The sequence below is a fragment of the Salvelinus namaycush genome, chromosome 1 (genome assembly GCF_016432855.1).
Source record: "Salvelinus namaycush isolate Seneca chromosome 1, SaNama_1.0, whole genome shotgun sequence".
In the NCBI taxonomy this organism is placed as follows: Eukaryota; Metazoa; Chordata; class Actinopteri; order Salmoniformes; family Salmonidae; genus Salvelinus; species Salvelinus namaycush.
This window is the reverse complement of record NC_052307.1, coordinates 40,527,421-40,546,752: the sequence shown is the minus strand read 5'-3', so window position 1 is coordinate 40,546,752 and position 19,332 is coordinate 40,527,421. Positions and strand designations below refer to the sequence as shown.

Genomic DNA, 19,332 nt, shown 5'->3' with positions numbered 1-19,332 from the left:
GACTGTCCCCACGCTTGCCATGCCTTAAGACCGGTTCAATTACACTCACCATTAATTGGCTTCAAATGCCATCTTTGAGTATAGAAAAAAAGGAGAGGAGGAGAGAGGAGAGGAGAGCAGAGGCGTATGGGAGAAGAGACAAGGAGAGGAGATGACAGTACAGGAGAGGAAGAGAGGAGGAGTGAATGGGGAAGGGAAAGGAGGGAGCAGCGAAGAAAAGTGGATAAGAGGAGAGGGAAGCATTATGGTAGAAGAGGAGAGGAGGAGAGGGAAGGAGTATGGTAGAAGAGGAGAGGAAAGATGTATGGTAGAAGGGATGAGAGGAGTATGGCAGAGGAGAAGAGGAGAGGAGGAGAGGGAAGGAGTATGGTAGAAGAGGAGAGGAGGAGAGGGAAGGAGTATGGTAGAAGAGGAGAGGAAAGATGTATGGTAGAAGGGATGAGAGGAGTATGGCAGAGGAGAAGAGGAGAGGAGGAGAGGGAAGGAGTATGGTAGAGGAGAAGAGAATAGGGGAGAGGAGAGCAAGTTTCTTCCAGTTATGAGAGGAGAATGAAGCGTGAGAATAAGAGAGAGAAATGAGGGGATGTTCACAGATGCCAGAAGGTGGAGCAACAACTTTTAGGTTACCTATCATCTGGACAATGATAGATTAGTTAGCCAACATAAAGTGCTGTCTAGCTACTGATGATGCCGTAAGAACCACCGTCGTCCACAGTCATCCCATTCAAAAGACAAATTAAAAAACAATCCTTCCAGGGATTCTTCCCGAGGAGCATATGGCATCCTTTCACAAAGGGTTTATCCCAAATGCCACCCTATTCACTACTTTTGACCAGAGCCCTATGGGCCCTATGTAGGGAATAGGGTGTCATTTGCCATGCAGCCTTATTATGGCAGTTTAATGGACCAGATAGAATCCCAGTGGCCTTTCTCTGCCATTTACCACACAACAGCCAAAGCCTGGTCCTAATTAGTCCAATTAGTATGCTGTTAACCACCTTTTCTCCCAACACTCTCCCCATGTAAAGATCTCCTATTGACAATGGGGATGTATAATGTGTTGGCCATTTACCAAAAATCATTATCTTGGATAATTACTCATACAGTACATCTCCTCTGACTGGTGTATTGTTGGGCTAAAGTGTTGTGAAGCACTATGGAGATAATTCAGGCTACTGTACTGTATAGGGCCTCTGCTACTGCAAAGTGACAACACAGAAAAAACTGGCTGCACATGCCACTCTACAGACAGATGGAACCAAAGTACTAGAATGAATGGGCTTTGGAACATTTGTGAGCTATGGGGACTCATAGGGTGCAACATAACGTAATTGTAAGCTATGGGGGAGTCTGGTTGGGCAATAGGGAGCCCCATAGAGAAGGATTAGATGGGATAAAGAAGAGCTAAATAATGAACAATATATATATATTTTGTTGTTGTTATTACAAGTGAGATCACATGAACTAACTGCAGTCAAGTTCTGTTACAATTTTGATAAACCATTTGCTAAGACTCATATTGAATTTTATGCCACTGTTCTATCTATTACTGCATAGATTGTCTGAGACTCATCTCTTACCAATCAGAGGATCAAAGCCATTGACTAATTTCCCGACAATGGCACGTTACCAGAGATACTTTGGAGGAGATGGGTTACTCCATTGGAATCGTATTAACAGCCATTTTGTAAGTTGCCCATGCGTCATTAATAGGCCGCGTGGTGCATTCTGGGCGATTCTGGGATAAGGAGAGCACTCCTTCAAGGAGTGAATGGGACTCAATTGGGCGTAAACTCAAAAACCCAACATTAGCATGAATTTCGTGAACAAGTACATTACACATCTTTTCTGAGATGTGAGATAATTAACTTGTTGTAATATCATATAGCTTTGGAATGGTGACATTAGTTACTTTAGAGGAAAATAGGCAGATTTCTCAACTGATAGCCTGACTTTGAGAAGGGATTGTGTGACGATTAGCTTAGCAACTGAATGATGCAGCATGACAACATGAATGCGATTGGTCGACAGTGTGATGGGTGGGGTGTTATATGTTCCTTCATTCATTGCCCAATAGGATTCTTATCTCCTCCAGTCTCTATCTCAGGCTTTACACACTTGTGTTCAGGTTCTGGCCCAACTCATTGGTTTCTGGGATGAATCAGAATAGTTTTTTGAATGTGTTCACATACACACGACGAGGAGATAAATTCCAGACTCATCGTGGAGAAGAAGCGTTAGTGGGCTTGGCGTTTGGCCAGAGCGAAGTGGATGGGTAGCCGAGCAAGGAAAATACTAGTATGGTTAGGAAAATTAAAGGGAAAATAAGCAGTTGAAACAATAACAAAGCGATTCCCCGCCCCTGTTTCGGTAAAAAGCTGAGGGATGGGGCTGGAGAAATGTAACCACTCTCAAATTCATAGACAGCGCTATGGATGCAAGGACCATGTTTTGAGGCTATAAAGTGTTTGTTTACATTTACTTTGTTTACAAACATGGGAGTAAAACAAGCTTATATTTTGGGTTCTGATGGGGTACGACAGTTAAAACAAAGCTCGTGTGGCATTAATAAATGATACTCTTCAAGAATCAGTGGGTACATATCATTAATGGATATATTCAAAAATGGATGTAGCATCTGCAGATTGCCTCTTTAAGTCATTAATGAGGCAATGTTTTTATGTATCTGATTACACTCCATTGTCTCTCTACTGTATAGGCCTTCCCAGAACTGTCACTTCACAGGGTTCTAGCCCTGACAACAGAATGAAAAGACTCCAGGGAAATGGATACTCTAAGACGTGGACTATTCACACTATTCATCAGTTACATGGATGTCTGCAAACAATATTGGATTATGCAGGTCTTGTGTTTAATTAATGGCTGGGCTGTGATTTGATCTGAAGCCTTTGGTAATTTGACTAAAATCCTCCTCAGTATTGCGGGCTTTGTGTGTGTGTGTGTGTGTGGGGGGGGGGGCGGGGGGTGTTTCGTCATCATCTATATTTACAGACCTAGTGTCAGTTTACTGGCATTCAAGGGTGAAGAAGGCTCTTTGATGATTTCGAAACATTTCAAGTGAGGAGGTGCCAAACTTTTTAATTTTCGAGTGGCTTGTTTGTCGTACGTTTTTGCTAATGAAGGAGGCTTGATCGTGCGCCCTTCTATTCCTTTCTGAGCAGTTGAGGAGCGATCCGTCTGGTTCTTTTCCCGTTGCATCCCGGTCTTGTCTGAATAGTTTGGTGCACTGTGCAGCACACTTTCAGAGTCCCCACAGTGTGTCCTTGCGTGTGTTTGAAGTGCAGGAAGGAGGCTGGTGCCTCTCCAGGAGAGAGTAGAGCACAGAGGTACTCCATTAAACAGGCCGTCTCCCAATACCACCCCAATACCCCTGTATACTGTTTAACCCCGTATACAGTTCTCCTCGATCATTAGAAGTCTCTCTCATCTCAGGGGTTAACTCATGTGGCCTTGCTTATGCATGCAGTTGATTCATATGCAACACTATGAGTAACTATGTGCAAAGTTGTATTATTGTATGTTGAGACTGAGTGCAGCACTGATAGTGATTGTGTGTAGGAGATCCATGCAAGCAGACAGTAGCCTATATGATCAGATCGTAAAACTTTCCATAGTGTTGTTTATCTGAACAACAGATCATTACGTCCACCATAGAACTGCAATGACTAATTCTAATGTCCAGTGCAGTTTGAACTCTGGCCTGGCTGTAAAATACCCCTCTAAAATACAGACGGGACCACTAGTCGTGAGGGATGTCTTTTAACAACCAACCCGTCTCCCAGTCCCAGTCTGTGCCTATGAGTGGACACATCCCTTAGGACTCCTATAGTCTATGTACACTGAGTGTACAAACATGAGGAACACCTTCCTAATATTGTTTTGCACCCCCTATTGCCCTCAGAACAGCCTCAATTTGTCAGGGCATGGAATCTACAAGGTGTCGAAAGCATTCCACAGGGAATCTGGTCCATGTTGACTCCGCACAGTTGCTGGTCCATGTTGACTTCCCACAATTGTGTCAAGTTGACAGGATGTCCTTTGGGTGGAGGACCATTCTTGATACACACAGGAAACTGTGGAGTGTGAAAAAACATTTCTTGACACACTCAAACCGGTGCACCTGGCACCTACTACCTACCATACCCCGTTCAAAGGCTTTAAAATCTTTTGTCTTTCCCATTCACCCTCTGAATGGCACACATACACAATCCATGTGTCAATTGTCTCAAATCCTTCTGTCTCTTCCCATTCATCTACACTGATTGAAGTGGATTTAACAGGTGACATCAATAAGGGATCATAGCTTTCAGCTGGTCAGTCTTTGTCATGGAAAGAGCAGGTGTTCCTAATGTTTTGTACACGCAGTATATACTGTACTCTACTATGCCGGGGACACTGTTTGTCTCTCGCTGTGCGTGGTTGGAGTGTTGTGCGTGGTGTCTGTGTGTGTATACTGTACTGTCCTGAGGAGTGTCTCAGTCAGACGCGGAGGGAACATGTACATTCGTGCTGAAGATAAACATTGATCCCTGACCTAAGACGAGAGGCCCTAAGAAGACGCTTAGTCGCTCACTCTTGTTACTTCAGCCCTCTCCCTCTCTCTCTCCTCTCCCAATGTGTCTCCCTCTACTCCACATCTCTCTATCCCTCTCCTTGTCCCTCCAGAAGTCTCTGGTGGGCTTGTTTTAAAACATCACAGGGAAGAAATACTCCGAAGGAATACTTTTTTTCCTTCAAGACTTTCGGGAGAATGCATAGGCATTAGTGTTGTTGAGCTAATTCGGATACTGCGTTCACATCAGAGTTGAGTTTTAGAGACTGTGATTAGTACAATGGCTGGGTCTCAGAAAGAGAGAGGAAACAAACAATATTTTCGCCATCTTTTTATCGAATCAATTAAACGTTTGTTTCCTTCTCTTTTCTTTCAAGAACAACTCGAGGATGACTCATTGCCCAATAACGGAGGTGAATATTTCCATTTAAGCTGAAAATATAATTTCTCTCTTCTCTGCTCTCCCAAACCAAACTCCTCTGTCTCACTTATTCAACATGAACCTCATCTCCAGCTTATCATCTAATGTTTAGGGATCAAGGTGGCTGTGGTTAATCAAGCATCACTCTCCTCTACTCCTCTCCTATCTGAGCCCATGCTACAGTACATCTGCTATTGATGTCAGATCCATGCTCTCTCGCTTTTTTGCTCTATCATCAGGCCATTTCTTTCTAATCAAATTTGAGTTTTTATTATCCTTAAATGACATGTATAAATGTAAATAATTAAGCAGAGTCAAGGTATCAGGTAATTGTTTGTGGTTAAATGTTATCTGTAACATGTTCCTCCTCCACAGCAGGCAGCCATGCCAAGCAGGACTGGTCCATCCAGTGGCCCACCTCCGAGTCTGGCAAGGAGAACACTCCCTTCCCCTCTCCAGAACCCAGCCAGTGGGTCCGCTTCCAGCTCTCCCAAAGCCCCATGGTCCAGGCAAAGTACAACCAGCAGCACCACAGCCAGTGCCACAGCCCCCAGTCATTGCTACCCTATCCGTATGGCCCCTATGTCCAGCCAGACCGCCTCACCGTGGACAGCCACCTGGGACTGGGGGCCTTCCCCCCCATGGACACGGGTCATCGATCCCTGCCACCCTCGCCCCGTCAGAGGCACTTTGCCCACACCCCTCCCCGGACTCCACTGGTGGTGAACACCATGACCCCCCCGGGCACGCCCCCCATGAGGCGCAGAAACAAGGTGAAGGCCCCCGGGACGCCCCCACCCCCCAGCCGAAAGCTCATCCACCTGCTGCCGGGCTTCACGGCGCTGCACCGCTCCAAGTCACACGAGTTCCAGCAGGGCAACCGCATAGGCCTGGAGGCAGCTGACACGCAGACACTCAAGTGAGTCTTTTTTTATTTTAATTTTTTTTACATCTGGATCCTTTAGGTTAGAAACCTATTTTGCAAGGCACCACACAGGGTGACCTGCCCACATGATACAACAGCCATTTTGAGTAAATTGTCAGTAATGGCAACTATTGTGATAAAGTGTTTGACTTTTGTGGGGCTGTTAGTCGACTACAATAACAACAATTGTGCTTTTGGTTGTGATTTTAGAGCAGTTTGTTTGTTGTACCAACAAGTTTGATTCTGCTGGGGGACAAGGGTTTCAATTAGTTTATGGATAAAGAGAGAGAGCTTGCAGTCAGTACAATAAAACTAAAGCATGGGCCTTTGAGTGGCATAGTGGTCTAAGGCACTGCATCGCAGTTGCTAGCTATGCCACTAGAGATCCTGGTTCGAGTCCAGGCTCTGTCGCAGCCGGCTACGACCGGGAGACCAATGGGGCAGCACACAACTGGCCCAGCGTCGTCCAGGTGAGGGAAGGGTTTGACCGGCAGGGATGTCCTTGTCGCATCGCGCTCTAGCGACTGCTGTGGCGTGCCGGGACATTGGTGTGGCTGGCTTCCGGGTTAGGCGGGCATTGTGTCAAGAAGCAGTGCGGCTTGGTTGGGTTGTGCTTCAGAGGACGCATGGCTCTCGAACCTTCGCCTCTCCCAAGTCCTTACGGGAGTTGCAGCGATGAGACAAGACTGTAACTACCAATTGGATACCAGGAAAAAGGGGTCAAAGTTACAAAAATGTTTTATATAATATATATATGTTTTTATAATAAAGCATGTACAATTATAAATAGTGGAGTTTAACTTGCTTCAAGAGGTGGTCCACTTGAGGCACACTTTAAACTTTCAGAATCTGATTTCTAGCCCTCTGACACAGCAATTATTTAAAAAATAGTAAGATTAAGTTCTATTTAAGACAGAGGCCACTCCCAGGAAAACAACTCAATCTTGCATTTACTGTCGAACTGTTTTAATAAAGTAAGAATAATATTATGATAGACTTCTATATAAAAGAGAGGAAGAGGGCACTCATAGGAAATATTGTATTGTCTCTAACTGCATTTAATAAAACACTTAGACAATAAATGCAAGATGGAGCTCCTTTCTGCTTCTCTCTCTCTCTCTCTCTCTCTCTCTCTCTCTCTCTCTCTCTCTCTCTCTCTCTCGCTATACTTTATTTACTCCTCTATCTTCCTGCCCGAGGCCCAATCAGCTTAATTCGTTCAGTTTAATTCACGTCCACCAGCGCCCGTAGAAAAACAATGGCCTGTCAACAGAACAGAGATAACAGAGAGCTTGGCTGGGAGCAAGGCGCTGAGTTCCTGACCAAACCGACCGTGCGTCTGGTCTGGTGCAATGCTGATCAGATCAGCTTGTATCCTCTACTAACGGGCCAGGCCAGAGAGGATCCACCAGAGTACCTAGCGTAATCAGGAACCATCAGCAGTCAGGAAAGGAGTGCCCCTCAGGAGAGTAACAGTCATTTTTATAATACAATTATGACAGTGGCCCATCGTTGCCTACTTGGTGAGTTAATATTTGGAGGTTATATTCCTTCTTTATGACCGCCATCTGGGTTGTGTTCTGCCCCAGTTTGTGTGTGTTTGTTTGTGTTTGTGCACGTACTTGTCTTTCCTGTGAGGTAGTGTATAAGCAGGGCAGTGAATAGGGACTCACACAGCATTAGAGAATTGATTACCGGTCCCTAAGCACTGATAGACTGCAGGCTCAGAGTTAAGCTCTCTAATCAATGACTGTACTGGACTATGCCTGGAAACACTAGGATTCATCTGGACCAGACCTGGGTTCAAATACTATTTAAGGTATTTCAATTACTTTCAAAGACATTTGGAAGTAAGTCTTTTTGATATTTTTTTTATTTGAAAAGACAAGTAGTTGAATATTCGGAATGTATTTGGAAATACACTTGGAAAGTATTTGAAAATACTCAAATATACTGAATCAAATACACACCTATGCATTTAACCCAGGTATTTGAAAATAGTATTTAAAAGTAGCATTTAAAAATACTTTCAAGTAGAAGGCTATTTATAGGAAATTATTTGAAAATAGTTGATTCCAGCCACATTATTAGGAAATACTCAAATATACACTACCGTTCACAAGTTTGGGGTCACTTAGAAATGTCCTCGTTTTTGAAAGAAAAGCTATTTTTTTTTAGCTTTTCTTTCAAAAAGAAGTACATTTCTAAGTGACCCCAAACTTCAGAACGGTAGTGTATGTACATAACTAAAAAAAGAACTCAATTACCTCGTACCCCTGCATATCGACTCGGTCCTGGTACTCCCTGTATATAGGCATGTTATTTTTACTTGTTATTCTTATTCGTTATTCACTGTGTGTTTATTCCTCCTGTCACTATTTCACTTTTTAAAAATCTTTAACTCTGCATTTTTGGAAAAGGACGCGTAAAAGTAAGCATTTCACCTGTTGTTTACGAAGCATGTGACAAATACAATTTGATTTGATTTAATAACAAATTCTCAAATACACATGTATTTGAACCCAGGTCTGATCTGGACAGAGTGGGGAGTAGCATAGTGCAGTGTTTCACTAACCTCTCCTCAGGTTCCCCCAGCCAGTTATACTGTTCCAATCTATTCCTGAACTAGCACACCTGATTGAACTAGTGGACTAATCAGCCAGCCCTTGGTTTATTGAAGGCAAAGGAAACACTGGCTTAGTGCTTGCTGTCCCTCTGCTTGCATTATACATGGCACCCAGGATAAGTAGAAGTCTACATTTGGTTCAAATAGCTCAGTTGTTTCTTCTAATCTGATTTCATGTTTTATTCTACCTTTATTTTTCAGTCTCTCCTTAGAATAGTAGGGGCAAACCTTGGGCAGGTACAAAGTAAATATGGCCTCTTGTTCTTCAGTGGGTTATACACTGAGTATACAAAACATTAGGAACACCTGCTCTTTCCATGACATAGGCTGACCAGGTGAATCCAGGTGAAAGCTATGATCTCTTATTGATGTCACCTGTTAAATCCACTTCAATCAGTGTAGATGAAGGAGATGAGACAGGTTAAAGAATGATTTTTAAGCCTTGATCAACTGAGAAATGGATTCAGAAGGTAAATGGGCAAGACAAAATATTTAAGTGCCTTTGAACAGGGTATGGTAGTAGGTGTCAGGTGCACCGGTTTGAGTGTGTCAAGCTGCTGGGTTTTTCACGCTCAACAGTTTCCCTTGTGTATCAAGAATGGTCCACCACCCAAAGGACATCTAGCCAACTTGACACAACTATGGGAAGCATTGGAGTCAACATGGGCCAGCATCCCTGTGGAATGCTTTTGACACCTTGTAGAGTCCATGCCCAACGAATTGAGGCTGTTCTGAGGGTTAAAGGCGTGCAACTCGATATTAGGAAGGTGTTCCCAATGTTTTGTACACTCAGTGTAGTTGCTGCTGTCATTATCAGAGGATTCTGTTTTGAAAGTCTCTGAAAGTGTTCTATTGAAAAAGTTGAGTTACTAGCTAGCTACCTTTGGATCCCACGACACGATTGGCATCAGTTGCTGAGACCGCTGCTATCTGCCCAGGGATCCTGCCAACCAAGGGTCTGATGAGCTGCTTGGCTTAGAAGCTAGCCTAGCTGCCACTGTTAACAGCCAATCAAGCTAGCAGGGTTTCCTTGAGGGCTTGAACGCAACCCGTGACACGGTTAGCCCTTGTGGCTGCGACCACGACTTGTCCCGGGCTTGAGACTGTCTAGATCCCTGCTGTTTGTTGCTGTTTCCATCTTCCCTGAGACCTGCCCCATCTAGAATTGTGAGGAGTAACAACATAGCCTACGTTGCTACTATGACAAAGACCAAAGCCAGTGGAAGTAACGTTGAAAACATTGGTGTCTCTCTATCACAGGTGATCTTTTAACAGTACAAATATACAGTATCAGTCAAAAGTTTGGACACAACTACTCATTCAAGGGGTTTTCTTTATTATTTTTTTACTATTTTCTACATTGTAGAATAATAGTGAAGATATCAAAACTATGAAATAACACGTATGGAATCATGCAGTAACCAAAAAAGTGTTAAACAAATCAAAGTTGTCATCAAGGCAAAGGGTGGCTACTTTGAAGAGTCTAAAATATCAAATATATTTTGATTTGTTTAACACTTTTTTGGTTACTACATTATTTTATATGCTTTATTTCATAGTTTGGATGTCTTCAAAATTATTCTACAATGTAGAATAAAGTAAAAATAAAGGGAAACCGTTGAGTAGGTGTGTCCAAACTTTTGACTTGTAGTGTATATTCTACAAGCAGTTGTTACATTAACAAGAAAATAGCTTCAAGTGTTGTGTCCAAATACTGGTGGAGTCACCTAATAAAATACCTGACCATAGAGGTCCAGGACCTGAAGAACAGTTTGCTCTTCTCCCAGGGTCAGCTCGATGAGTTTAAACAGGAAAACGGCAAGGTGACAGCAATCTGTAAGTCATTGAGAAAGGACATCAGTTCTGAATGTGATTCCATGATAACAATGATGGAGAAATCTGATTATCTAAAGGGACAATCAAGGTGGAACAACATTGTTGTGGACAGAATTGCAGAATCTCCACATGAGACCTGAGGACAAAGTGAGGGAAATTATCTTGAAGTGGAGCACGCCCACAGGATTGAAAAACCCGCCACTGGCCCAGGTGACAGGCACGACAGTGGTCAAGTTCTTCAGGTTCAAGGACAAGGTATCTGTTCTGGAAAGAACCAAGAACTTGAGAGGATTGTACATCTTCCTCAACGAGGATTATCCTGAAGCTGTGCGCAAGAAGAGAAAATAACTTATTCCGGCCATGAAAGCTGCCAGAACGCGTGGGGACATCCGCTATGACAGGCTCATTGTCCACCCTTCCTCCCAAAAGTCTGGAAGGGATGAGAGAGCCAAGCCTATGGGTTCTTAGGTTCAACCCCACAGCACACACACCTACACACATCAACTCTTGCTTTGTTTGTTCTTCTCCCTAAGATGTCTATCTCTGAGAAGCTAGCCAGAAAAGGGCTGAAAATAGCCCATATTAATATATGTAGCCTTGGAAATAAGGTTCATGAAATCAATAACTTGTTAACATCAGACTGGCTGGCTGACTTACTGCAAATTGAGAAATGGTGTGACTAAACTCAATAAAAAGGAGAAACTGTATTATTAAGCCAAGATCAATTATATAAAAACTTTTGATTACTTTAAATAAAATGATGGGCAGAAAGACAAATTCCAATCCATCTTTCATCGAATCAGATGGCTTATTTATCACAAAACCATTTGATGTTGGCAATTATTCTGATGATTAATGATTCATTGGAAAAATGGCCAAACTTAGGCAGGAAATGCCAACAACGAATATTGAGCCATTGTATTCATGGATAAAAAATTAATAATGAAAGAAAAGCAATGTACGTAAAAAATTTGTAAAGTTAGTGTGGGAGAGGTTTTAAAAATGATTGTTATTGATCAATAATGACAAACCTCCTGGCGTTGTCAACTTAGATTAAATGCTACTGAGGATGGTAGCTGACTCTATGGCCACTCGTATCCGTCATATCTTTAATCTGAGTCTACAGCGGTGGTCACCAATGATCACTTTCGCAGTAATAAAGCAAGCCGAGATCTACCGCTCAGATTTTTTTGAAAACATGACTTACATTTTTTTTTTTTTACATTAACCTAATATAAACAGTTCTGTAAGAATGACGTTTGTGAAGTAGGCAGGCCTAATACATTATCACAGCATATTGGCTATATGCCTGGCATGTCAGTATTGTTCTTCTCAGACCATATTATATTTCAAAACTCAAGCTTCGATAACAAATAGATCAGTTCAGGGCCTGAGACTAACCTTTTGATCCACCAGCCTGTCAGATTTTTACCAGCCCAAAAATGTTTGCACCATGATTATAACAACAACAAAAAAATGGATGAGCATGCTTTGTAATGTTTCTAAAACAATACATGTATTACTGGTAAGAAGTGAAGCTACAGTTGAAGTCGGAAGTTTACATACACCTTAGCCAAATACATTTAAACTCAGTTTTTCACAATTCCTGACATTTAATCCCAGTAAAAATTCCCTGTTTTAGGCCAATTAGCATCACCACTTTATTTTAAGAATGTGAAATGTCAGAATAATAGTAGAGAGAATGATTTAGTTCAGCTTTTATTTCTTTCATCACATTCCCAGTGGGTCAGAAGTTTACATAACTCAATTAGTATTTGGTAGCATTGCCTTTAAATTGTTTAATTTGGGTCAAACGTTTCAGGTAGCCTTCCACAAGCTTCCCACAATATGTTGGGTGAATTTTGGTCCATTCCTCCTGACAGAGCTGGTGTAACTGAGTCAGGTTTGTAGGCCTCCTTGCTCGCACACACTTTTTCAGTTCTGCCCACAAATTTTCTATAGGATTAATGTCAGGGCTTTGGGATGGCCATTCCAATACCTTGACTTTGTTGTCCTTAAGCCATTTTACCACAACTTTGGAAGCATGCTTGGGGTCATTGTCCATTTGGAAGACCCATTTCTGATCAAGCTTTAACTTCCTGACTGATGTCTTAAGATGTTGCTTCAATATATCCACATAATTTTCCTGCCTCATGATGCCATCTATTTTGTGAAGTGCACCAGTCCCTCCTGCAGAAAAGCACCCTCACAACATGATGCTGCCACCCCTGTGCTTCACGGTTGGGATGGTGTTCTTCGGCTTGCAAGCACCCCCTTTTTCTTCTGAACATAACAATGGTTATTATGGCCAAACAGTTCTATTTTTGTTTTATCAGACCAGAGGACATTTCTCCAAAAAGTACGATCTTTGTACCCATGTGTCACGCTCGTTGAAAGATGGATTGGACCAAGGTGCAGCATGGTAGACGTACATTTTACATGTATTTTAAATGACACCAAAAACAATAAAAATAACAAAGAGCAATGAAGCGTGAAGCTATGTAGTGCTCGCAGGCAACTAGACATAGACAATATCCCACAATCTAAGGTGGGAAAAAGGGCTGCCTAAGTTTGATCCCCAATCAGAGAAAACGATAAACAGCTGCCTCTGATTGGTAACCATACTAGGCCAACAAAGAAATAGAAACATAGATTTGCCCACCCAAGTCACACCCTGACCTAACCAAATAGAGAATAAAAAAGTCTCTCTAAGGTCAGGGCGTGACAGTACCCCCCCCCCCCCAAAGGTGCGGACTCTGGCCGTAAACCGGAACCTATAGGGGAAGGGTCCGGGTGGGCATCTCATCTTGGTGGAGGCTCCGGTGTGGGACGCAGACCCCGCTCCGCTTGAGGCTCCCCCCACTTCGGTGGCACCTCTGGTGCGGGGATTGTCGCCGGGGACTCCGGACCGTAGATCGTTGTCGCGGACTCCGGACCGTAGTTGCGGATTCCGGACCGTAGATCGTCGTTGCGGACTCCGGACTGGGAACCGTCTCTGGAAGCTCCGGACTGGGAACCAACGCTGGAGGCTCTGGACTGGGGACCGTCGCTGGAGGATCCGGACTGGGGAACGTCGCTGGAGGCTCCGGACTGGGGACCGTCGCTGGAGGCTCCGGACTGTTGACCGTCGCTGCAGGCTCCGGACTGGGGACCGTCGCTGGAGGCTCCGGACTGGGGACCGTCGCTGGAGGCCGAGTGCGTGGAACTGGCACAGGACGCACCGGGCTGGAGAGACGCACTGGAGGCCGGGTGCGTGGAGCTGGCACACCGCGTCCTGGCTGGATACGCACTTTAGCTCGGTAAGTGTGGAGAGCTGGCACAGGATGCACTGGGCTGTGAAGGCGCACTGGAGGCATAGTGCGTAGAGTCGGCGCAGGATATACTGGGCCGTGGAGGCGGACTGGAGGTCTGGAGCATAGAGCTGGCAAAACGCGTCCTGGATGAATACCCCCTGTAGCACGGCAAGTGCGGGGAGCTGGCACAGGCCGCACTGGGTTGTGCTGGCGAACTGGGGATACCGTGCATAGAGCTGGCGCAGGATATCCTGGGCCGAGGAGACGCACTGGAGACCAGGACCGCTGAGCCGGCACAATCCGTCCTGGACAGATGCTCACCTTAGCACGGCAAGTACGGAAAGCAGGCACAGAACGTACCGGGCTAAGGGTGCGCACTGGAGGCACGGTGCGCAGAACCGGAAAACATGGTATCTGAACCGTGACCAACTCCTCATCGTATTTACAGGGAGTTGGTTCTTGTTCCCACCTTTGCTCCGGTCGACACCCCGTGTGCCCCCTCCCAATTTTTTTTTGCCTCTTCTGCTTCCGTCGTTTCCTTGATTCCTGGTCTCGTCGCCGTTCCTCTCTCGCTGCCTCCGCCTGCTTCCATGGCAGGGTCTTGTCCCCTGCCATTACCTCCTCTCAGGTCCAGGATGTCCTCCACTCCTGGGCACGCTGCTTGGTCACTTGGTGGTGGGATCTTCTGTCACGTCCGTCGTTAGATGAATGAGACCAAAGCGCAGAGTGGAAAGTGTTCATGATTTTTAATACCGAACTCCGACAAAAAAACAAAATACAAAACCGAACGTAACGTTCTGCAGGGCTAGACAGCAACTATGCAAAAACAAGATCCCACAATCTAAGGTGGGAAAAAGGGCTGCCTAAGTATGATCCCCAATCAGAGACAACGATAAACAGCTGCTTCTGATTGGGAACCAACAAAGAAATAGAAACATAGATTTGCCCACCTGTCACACCCTGACCTAACCAAATAGAGAAAAAAAAAGTATCTCTAAGGTCAGGGCGTGACACCATGTGCAGTTGCAAACCGTAGTCTGGATTTTATATGGTGGTTTTGGAGCAGTGGCTTCTTCCTTGCTGAGCGGCCTTTCAGGTTATGTCGATATAGGACTCGTTTTACTGTGGATATAGACACTTTTGTACCTGTTTCCTCCAGCATCTTCACAAGGTCCTTTGCTGTTGTTCTGGGATTGATTTGCACTTTTCGCACCAAAGTACGTTCATCTCTAGGAGACAGAACGTGTCTCCTTCCTGAGTGGTATGACGGCTGCGAGGTCCCATGGTGTTTATACTTGCATACTATTGTTTGTACAGATGAACGTGGTACCTTCAGGTGTTTGGAAATTGCTCCCAAGGATGAACCAGACTTGTGGAGGTCTACAATGTTTTTTATGTGATCTTGGCTGATTTCTTTTGATTTTCCCATGATGTCAAGCAAAGAGGCACTGAGTTTGAAGGTAGATCTTGAAATACATTCACAGATACACCTCCAGTTGACTCAAATGATGTCAATAAGCCTATCAGAAGCTTCTAAAGCCATGACATAATTTTCTGGAATATTACAAGATGATTAAAGGCACAGTCAACTTAGTGTATGTAAACTTCTGACCCTCTATAATTGTGATACAGTGAATTATAAGTGAAATAATCTGTCTGTAAACAATTGTTGGAAAAATTACTTGTGTCATTTTCAAAGTAGATGTCCTAACCGACTTGCCAAAACTGTACACTTATCCCAGCAGACATGCCACCAGGGCTCTTTTCACAGTCCACAAATCCAGAACAAATTCAAGAAAGCGTACAATATTATAGAGTCATTATTGCATGGAACTCCCATCTCATATTGCTCAAATTAACACCAATCCTGGTTTAAAAAAAACAGGTAAAGCTGCATTTGCAACAGCAAATGGGGATCCTAATAATATACCAAATACCTCATTCCTCACCTTCTACCCTTTGTATCTCTACAAGCTGTCAACACCCCTCAGCTTGTTCCCTCTTTCGTAATTACAAAGTTGTTATACCTGGTAACAGGTTCCTCATGTCTCACCTCCTATCCTTAGTATATGAAAGAGCTCTCAACACCTATTAGCTCATCCTCTCCTGTCCTAATTACATGGTCTTGTGGACAGGACACAATATCCAGGATTAACCTTTAACCCCTCCACATTCCTGTTAATGAGATAGTCGTACTGACAGACTTCAGGCATGCACTCCAAATATTCCCACCTCCCGGCCACCATTAACTCATTGTGGACCCCAGGAAGAGTAACTGCTGCAGCTAATGGTGATGCCAATAAAATACTAAATCGCATAGACAAAAGACTTGAATGAACAGCGGGCGCTGAGAATGTTGTGCTGGCCTGAAAGGAGATACTCAGATTCATTAGGGAGAAATTAGAAGAATGTCCTTCTGTTTGTGTCACAACATTGATGGTTGCCTTGCTTATTATCCTCATTTGAGAACATCTTGAGGTATTTCTTTGGTATTAGCTTGGTTTCCTCATGCCATAGAAGCAGCCTGTGACTTGATGTGGAGAAGGAGGAGCGTTATTGTGCACATAAACTGAACATGACAGATGTTTTGTTGTCTGTGGCATATTTTGCACAGAACCACTAAAAATGGGAACAGCAGGGAAAATTGTGTTTGTGTTAGGATATTAATCTCCCTCCATACTCTACGTACAAACCTGCAAAAACAGTTATTTTGGGTGGCAGTGTAGTTCTGTATGGAGGGGTTAAGCTATATGTGCCAGAACTCAGTACAATGTCAATATAACCCTCCATCCCCATGCATACTGTATGCACAAACCAGCAAAAAGAATGCAATTATCAGAGGACTTGTTGGCAGGTTGTAGCTCGTTGCTTTGTGAAAGTCTGGGAAGAGATTCTAGTCAAAACTTTGACAGGTGGAGAGATGCTGGAGAGTATCATGTCACTCCCTGAATGGGGACAGAAGGCCCTGAGCAGCCTGTCTGCTGACCTAACAATGGGGACATTGTTACAGCCATGATAAAGTATTACATTTTACAGAGTATTTGGAAAGTATTCAGACCCCTTGACTTTTTCCACAACATTTATTAAATTGTTTTTTCCCCTCATCAATGTAACGTTGACGCAGGGAGTCAGAAAGCAAGTGCAGTTAGTTTAATAATAATGAACCATACAAAACAAGAGAAACGTCTGACAAGGAAACATAACCAATAATGCCTGATAACGAAAGAGCGCTATATAAAGGGTAAGTAATCAGGGAGTAATGATGTCCAGATGTGACTGATGATGAGACGCAGGTGTGTGTAAAGATGGGGTGCCAAGACTGGTGGTTAGTAGACCTGTGACGTCGAGCGTTCCATACCTCTTCTGTGCGCCTGAACCACTCGTCTAACGCAGGAGCTTCGGTCTGGCTCAGACTCCATGGAGCCAGGACCAGCTGATAACCCAGAACACACTGGAAGGGAGTCAGCCCACTAGAGGAGTGTCACAATGAATTCTGGGCGTATTCAGCCTAAGGAAGGAATCGGGCCCACTCCCCCTGCCGGTCCTGGCAGTGACTCCTCAGGAACCGTCGCTGCTCCTGGTTCATCCTCTCCCCCTGCCCGTTAGATTGAGGCCGGTACCCAGAAGTGAGTCTGACTGTGAACCCCAGCTTCTCCATGAAAGCCTTCCATACACGTGATGACAATTGTGGGCCACAATCCGAAACGATATCCTCCGGAAGGACATAGTGCCAGAAGACCTGCTGGAACAGTGCCTCAGCAACCTGGAAAGTGGTAGGAAGACCAGAGAGAGGGATGAAATGGCATGATTTTGAGAATCTGTCCACAACCACCAAAATCGGGGTAAAACCAGGGGAGATCAGTGACCAAATCAATGGACAGATGAGAACAGGGATGCTGAGGCACGGGAAGGGTAAGGAATTCTCATGTTGGAGTGTGTCGGGGAGATTTAGATTGAGGACATACTGAACATGAGTTGACTTAGTGTGCAACGTCCTGCGCCAAAGTGGGCCACCAGTATTCCTCAGAAAGGGATTGAGTGGTGCGGGTGATACCTGGGTGTCCAGCGATGAGGGATGTGTGCCCAGGTCAGCAACCGATCTCTGACCCCCGTGGGGACGTAGATACGCTCCGGAGGGCAGGTGGCAGGAGCAGGTTCCCTCTCCAGAGCCTGGCGGATGTCCATATCTACATCCCAAAACACAGGGCCAATGATACAGGAGGGCCGATTGATGGGCTGGTGGACACTCACAGGGCCCCCCCCCCCCGCCGACGTGGAACCACAGGGAGCCGGAAAGCCGATATTTCGGCATCCTGGTCCCCAGGCGGTAATCCTCCTCTCCGACCAGGAGATGGTGGGATTATGGAGTTGGAGCCACCGGAGGCCAAGGATGACTTTGTGCACGGGTGCGGAGGTGATGACGAAGGGAAGGATTTCCTGCTGCTTGGGTCCCAGGGTGAGGTTGAGTGGAGCTGTAACGTGCGTAATAGTGCCGGATCCCAATGGTCGCATATTCAACGCTTGGACCGGAAATGGAGAGGAGAGCGGGTATGAGGTGATGTGCAGGGAGGAAGCAAGTGCCTGATCAATAAAATTCCCTGCGGCACCGGAATCCACTAGAGCTGTAGAAACAATAGATGTACAGCCAGCGAAATAAATACTAAAAAAGGTTTGGTGGAAAGTGATGATGGATTACTCACGCCTAACCCAGGAGACGGATGATCACAGGGCCATCCCTCGTGGATTCCGGATTGGGACGTACCGGATCCCGTTGAAGCTGGTGACCCACCTGGCCACAATAGGGACATATCCCCAACTGTCTCAGATGGCGTCGCTCAGCCACGGGGAGGCGTGTGGCCCCTACCTCCATGGGTTCAGGCTCTGACTCAGAAAGGTCAACGAAGGAGGGAGTGAGGTGTTGGGGATGCCGATGGCCATCGCAATGAGTGTGTCCAAGGTCAGTTTGTCGTCTCGGAACGCCAACTCCGTCTGGACCTCTGCGTAATCCTCTTCTGAGTAAGGCGTTGAGCGTCTGCTCATTCCATCCGCTGGATGCTGCCACTGTCCGAAAGTTGAAAGTGTACACCGCCGTGGTCTGGCCATCCTGCCGTAGTTGGAATAGGTGCTCACCCCCCTCTCTGCCCTCTGGTGGATGGTCAAAGAGCCCCCTGAACCCCTCATAGAAACCCAGCTCCTCCTCTCCTCTCTCCCAGATGGCCGTAGCCCACTCCAACGGCCTTCTGGTCAGCAGGGAAATAACCGTGGCAACCTTGGACCTCTCGGTGGTAAGGGCTCCCAACTGATGAGTGAAATAGAGGGAGCACTGGCGTAGGAAGCAACGGCATTTGGATGGAGACCAGTCATTTGTCCGGGAGGGACAAACGGGCATCGCTGACCTGGGTGGACTGTTTGATGGGCTGGGGTGCTGGGTCGACTTGTGGTATAGAATCCTCCGCTTGTTGGACGTGACGCCTCTTGGGGATTGTAGAGACGTTGAAGAACGCAGAGGAACTCATCCATAGACGTTCCCAGCTTGTCGTGGTGTTGGCGAAGTAGGTGTCCCTGTTCGCTGACCATCTGGGAGATGTCCTGATTGCGTCCATTTGTTGAGGTACTATTCTGTAATGTCGACACAGGGAGTCAGGAAGCAGGTGCAGT

The 19,332-nt window shown here is 45.3% G+C and overlaps 1 protein-coding gene across 1 annotated transcript in view; it reads left to right on the top strand.

Moving 5' to 3' along the window:
• ksr2 (kinase suppressor of ras 2) overlaps positions 1-19,332 on the top strand; it is a 157,720-nt gene that overhangs the window by 22,112 nt on the left and 116,276 nt on the right. The window contains 1 exon segment of the mRNA XM_039003191.1: positions 5,370-5,917. Within this exon segment, the coding sequence (XP_038859119.1) occupies positions 5,370-5,917 (548 nt within the window).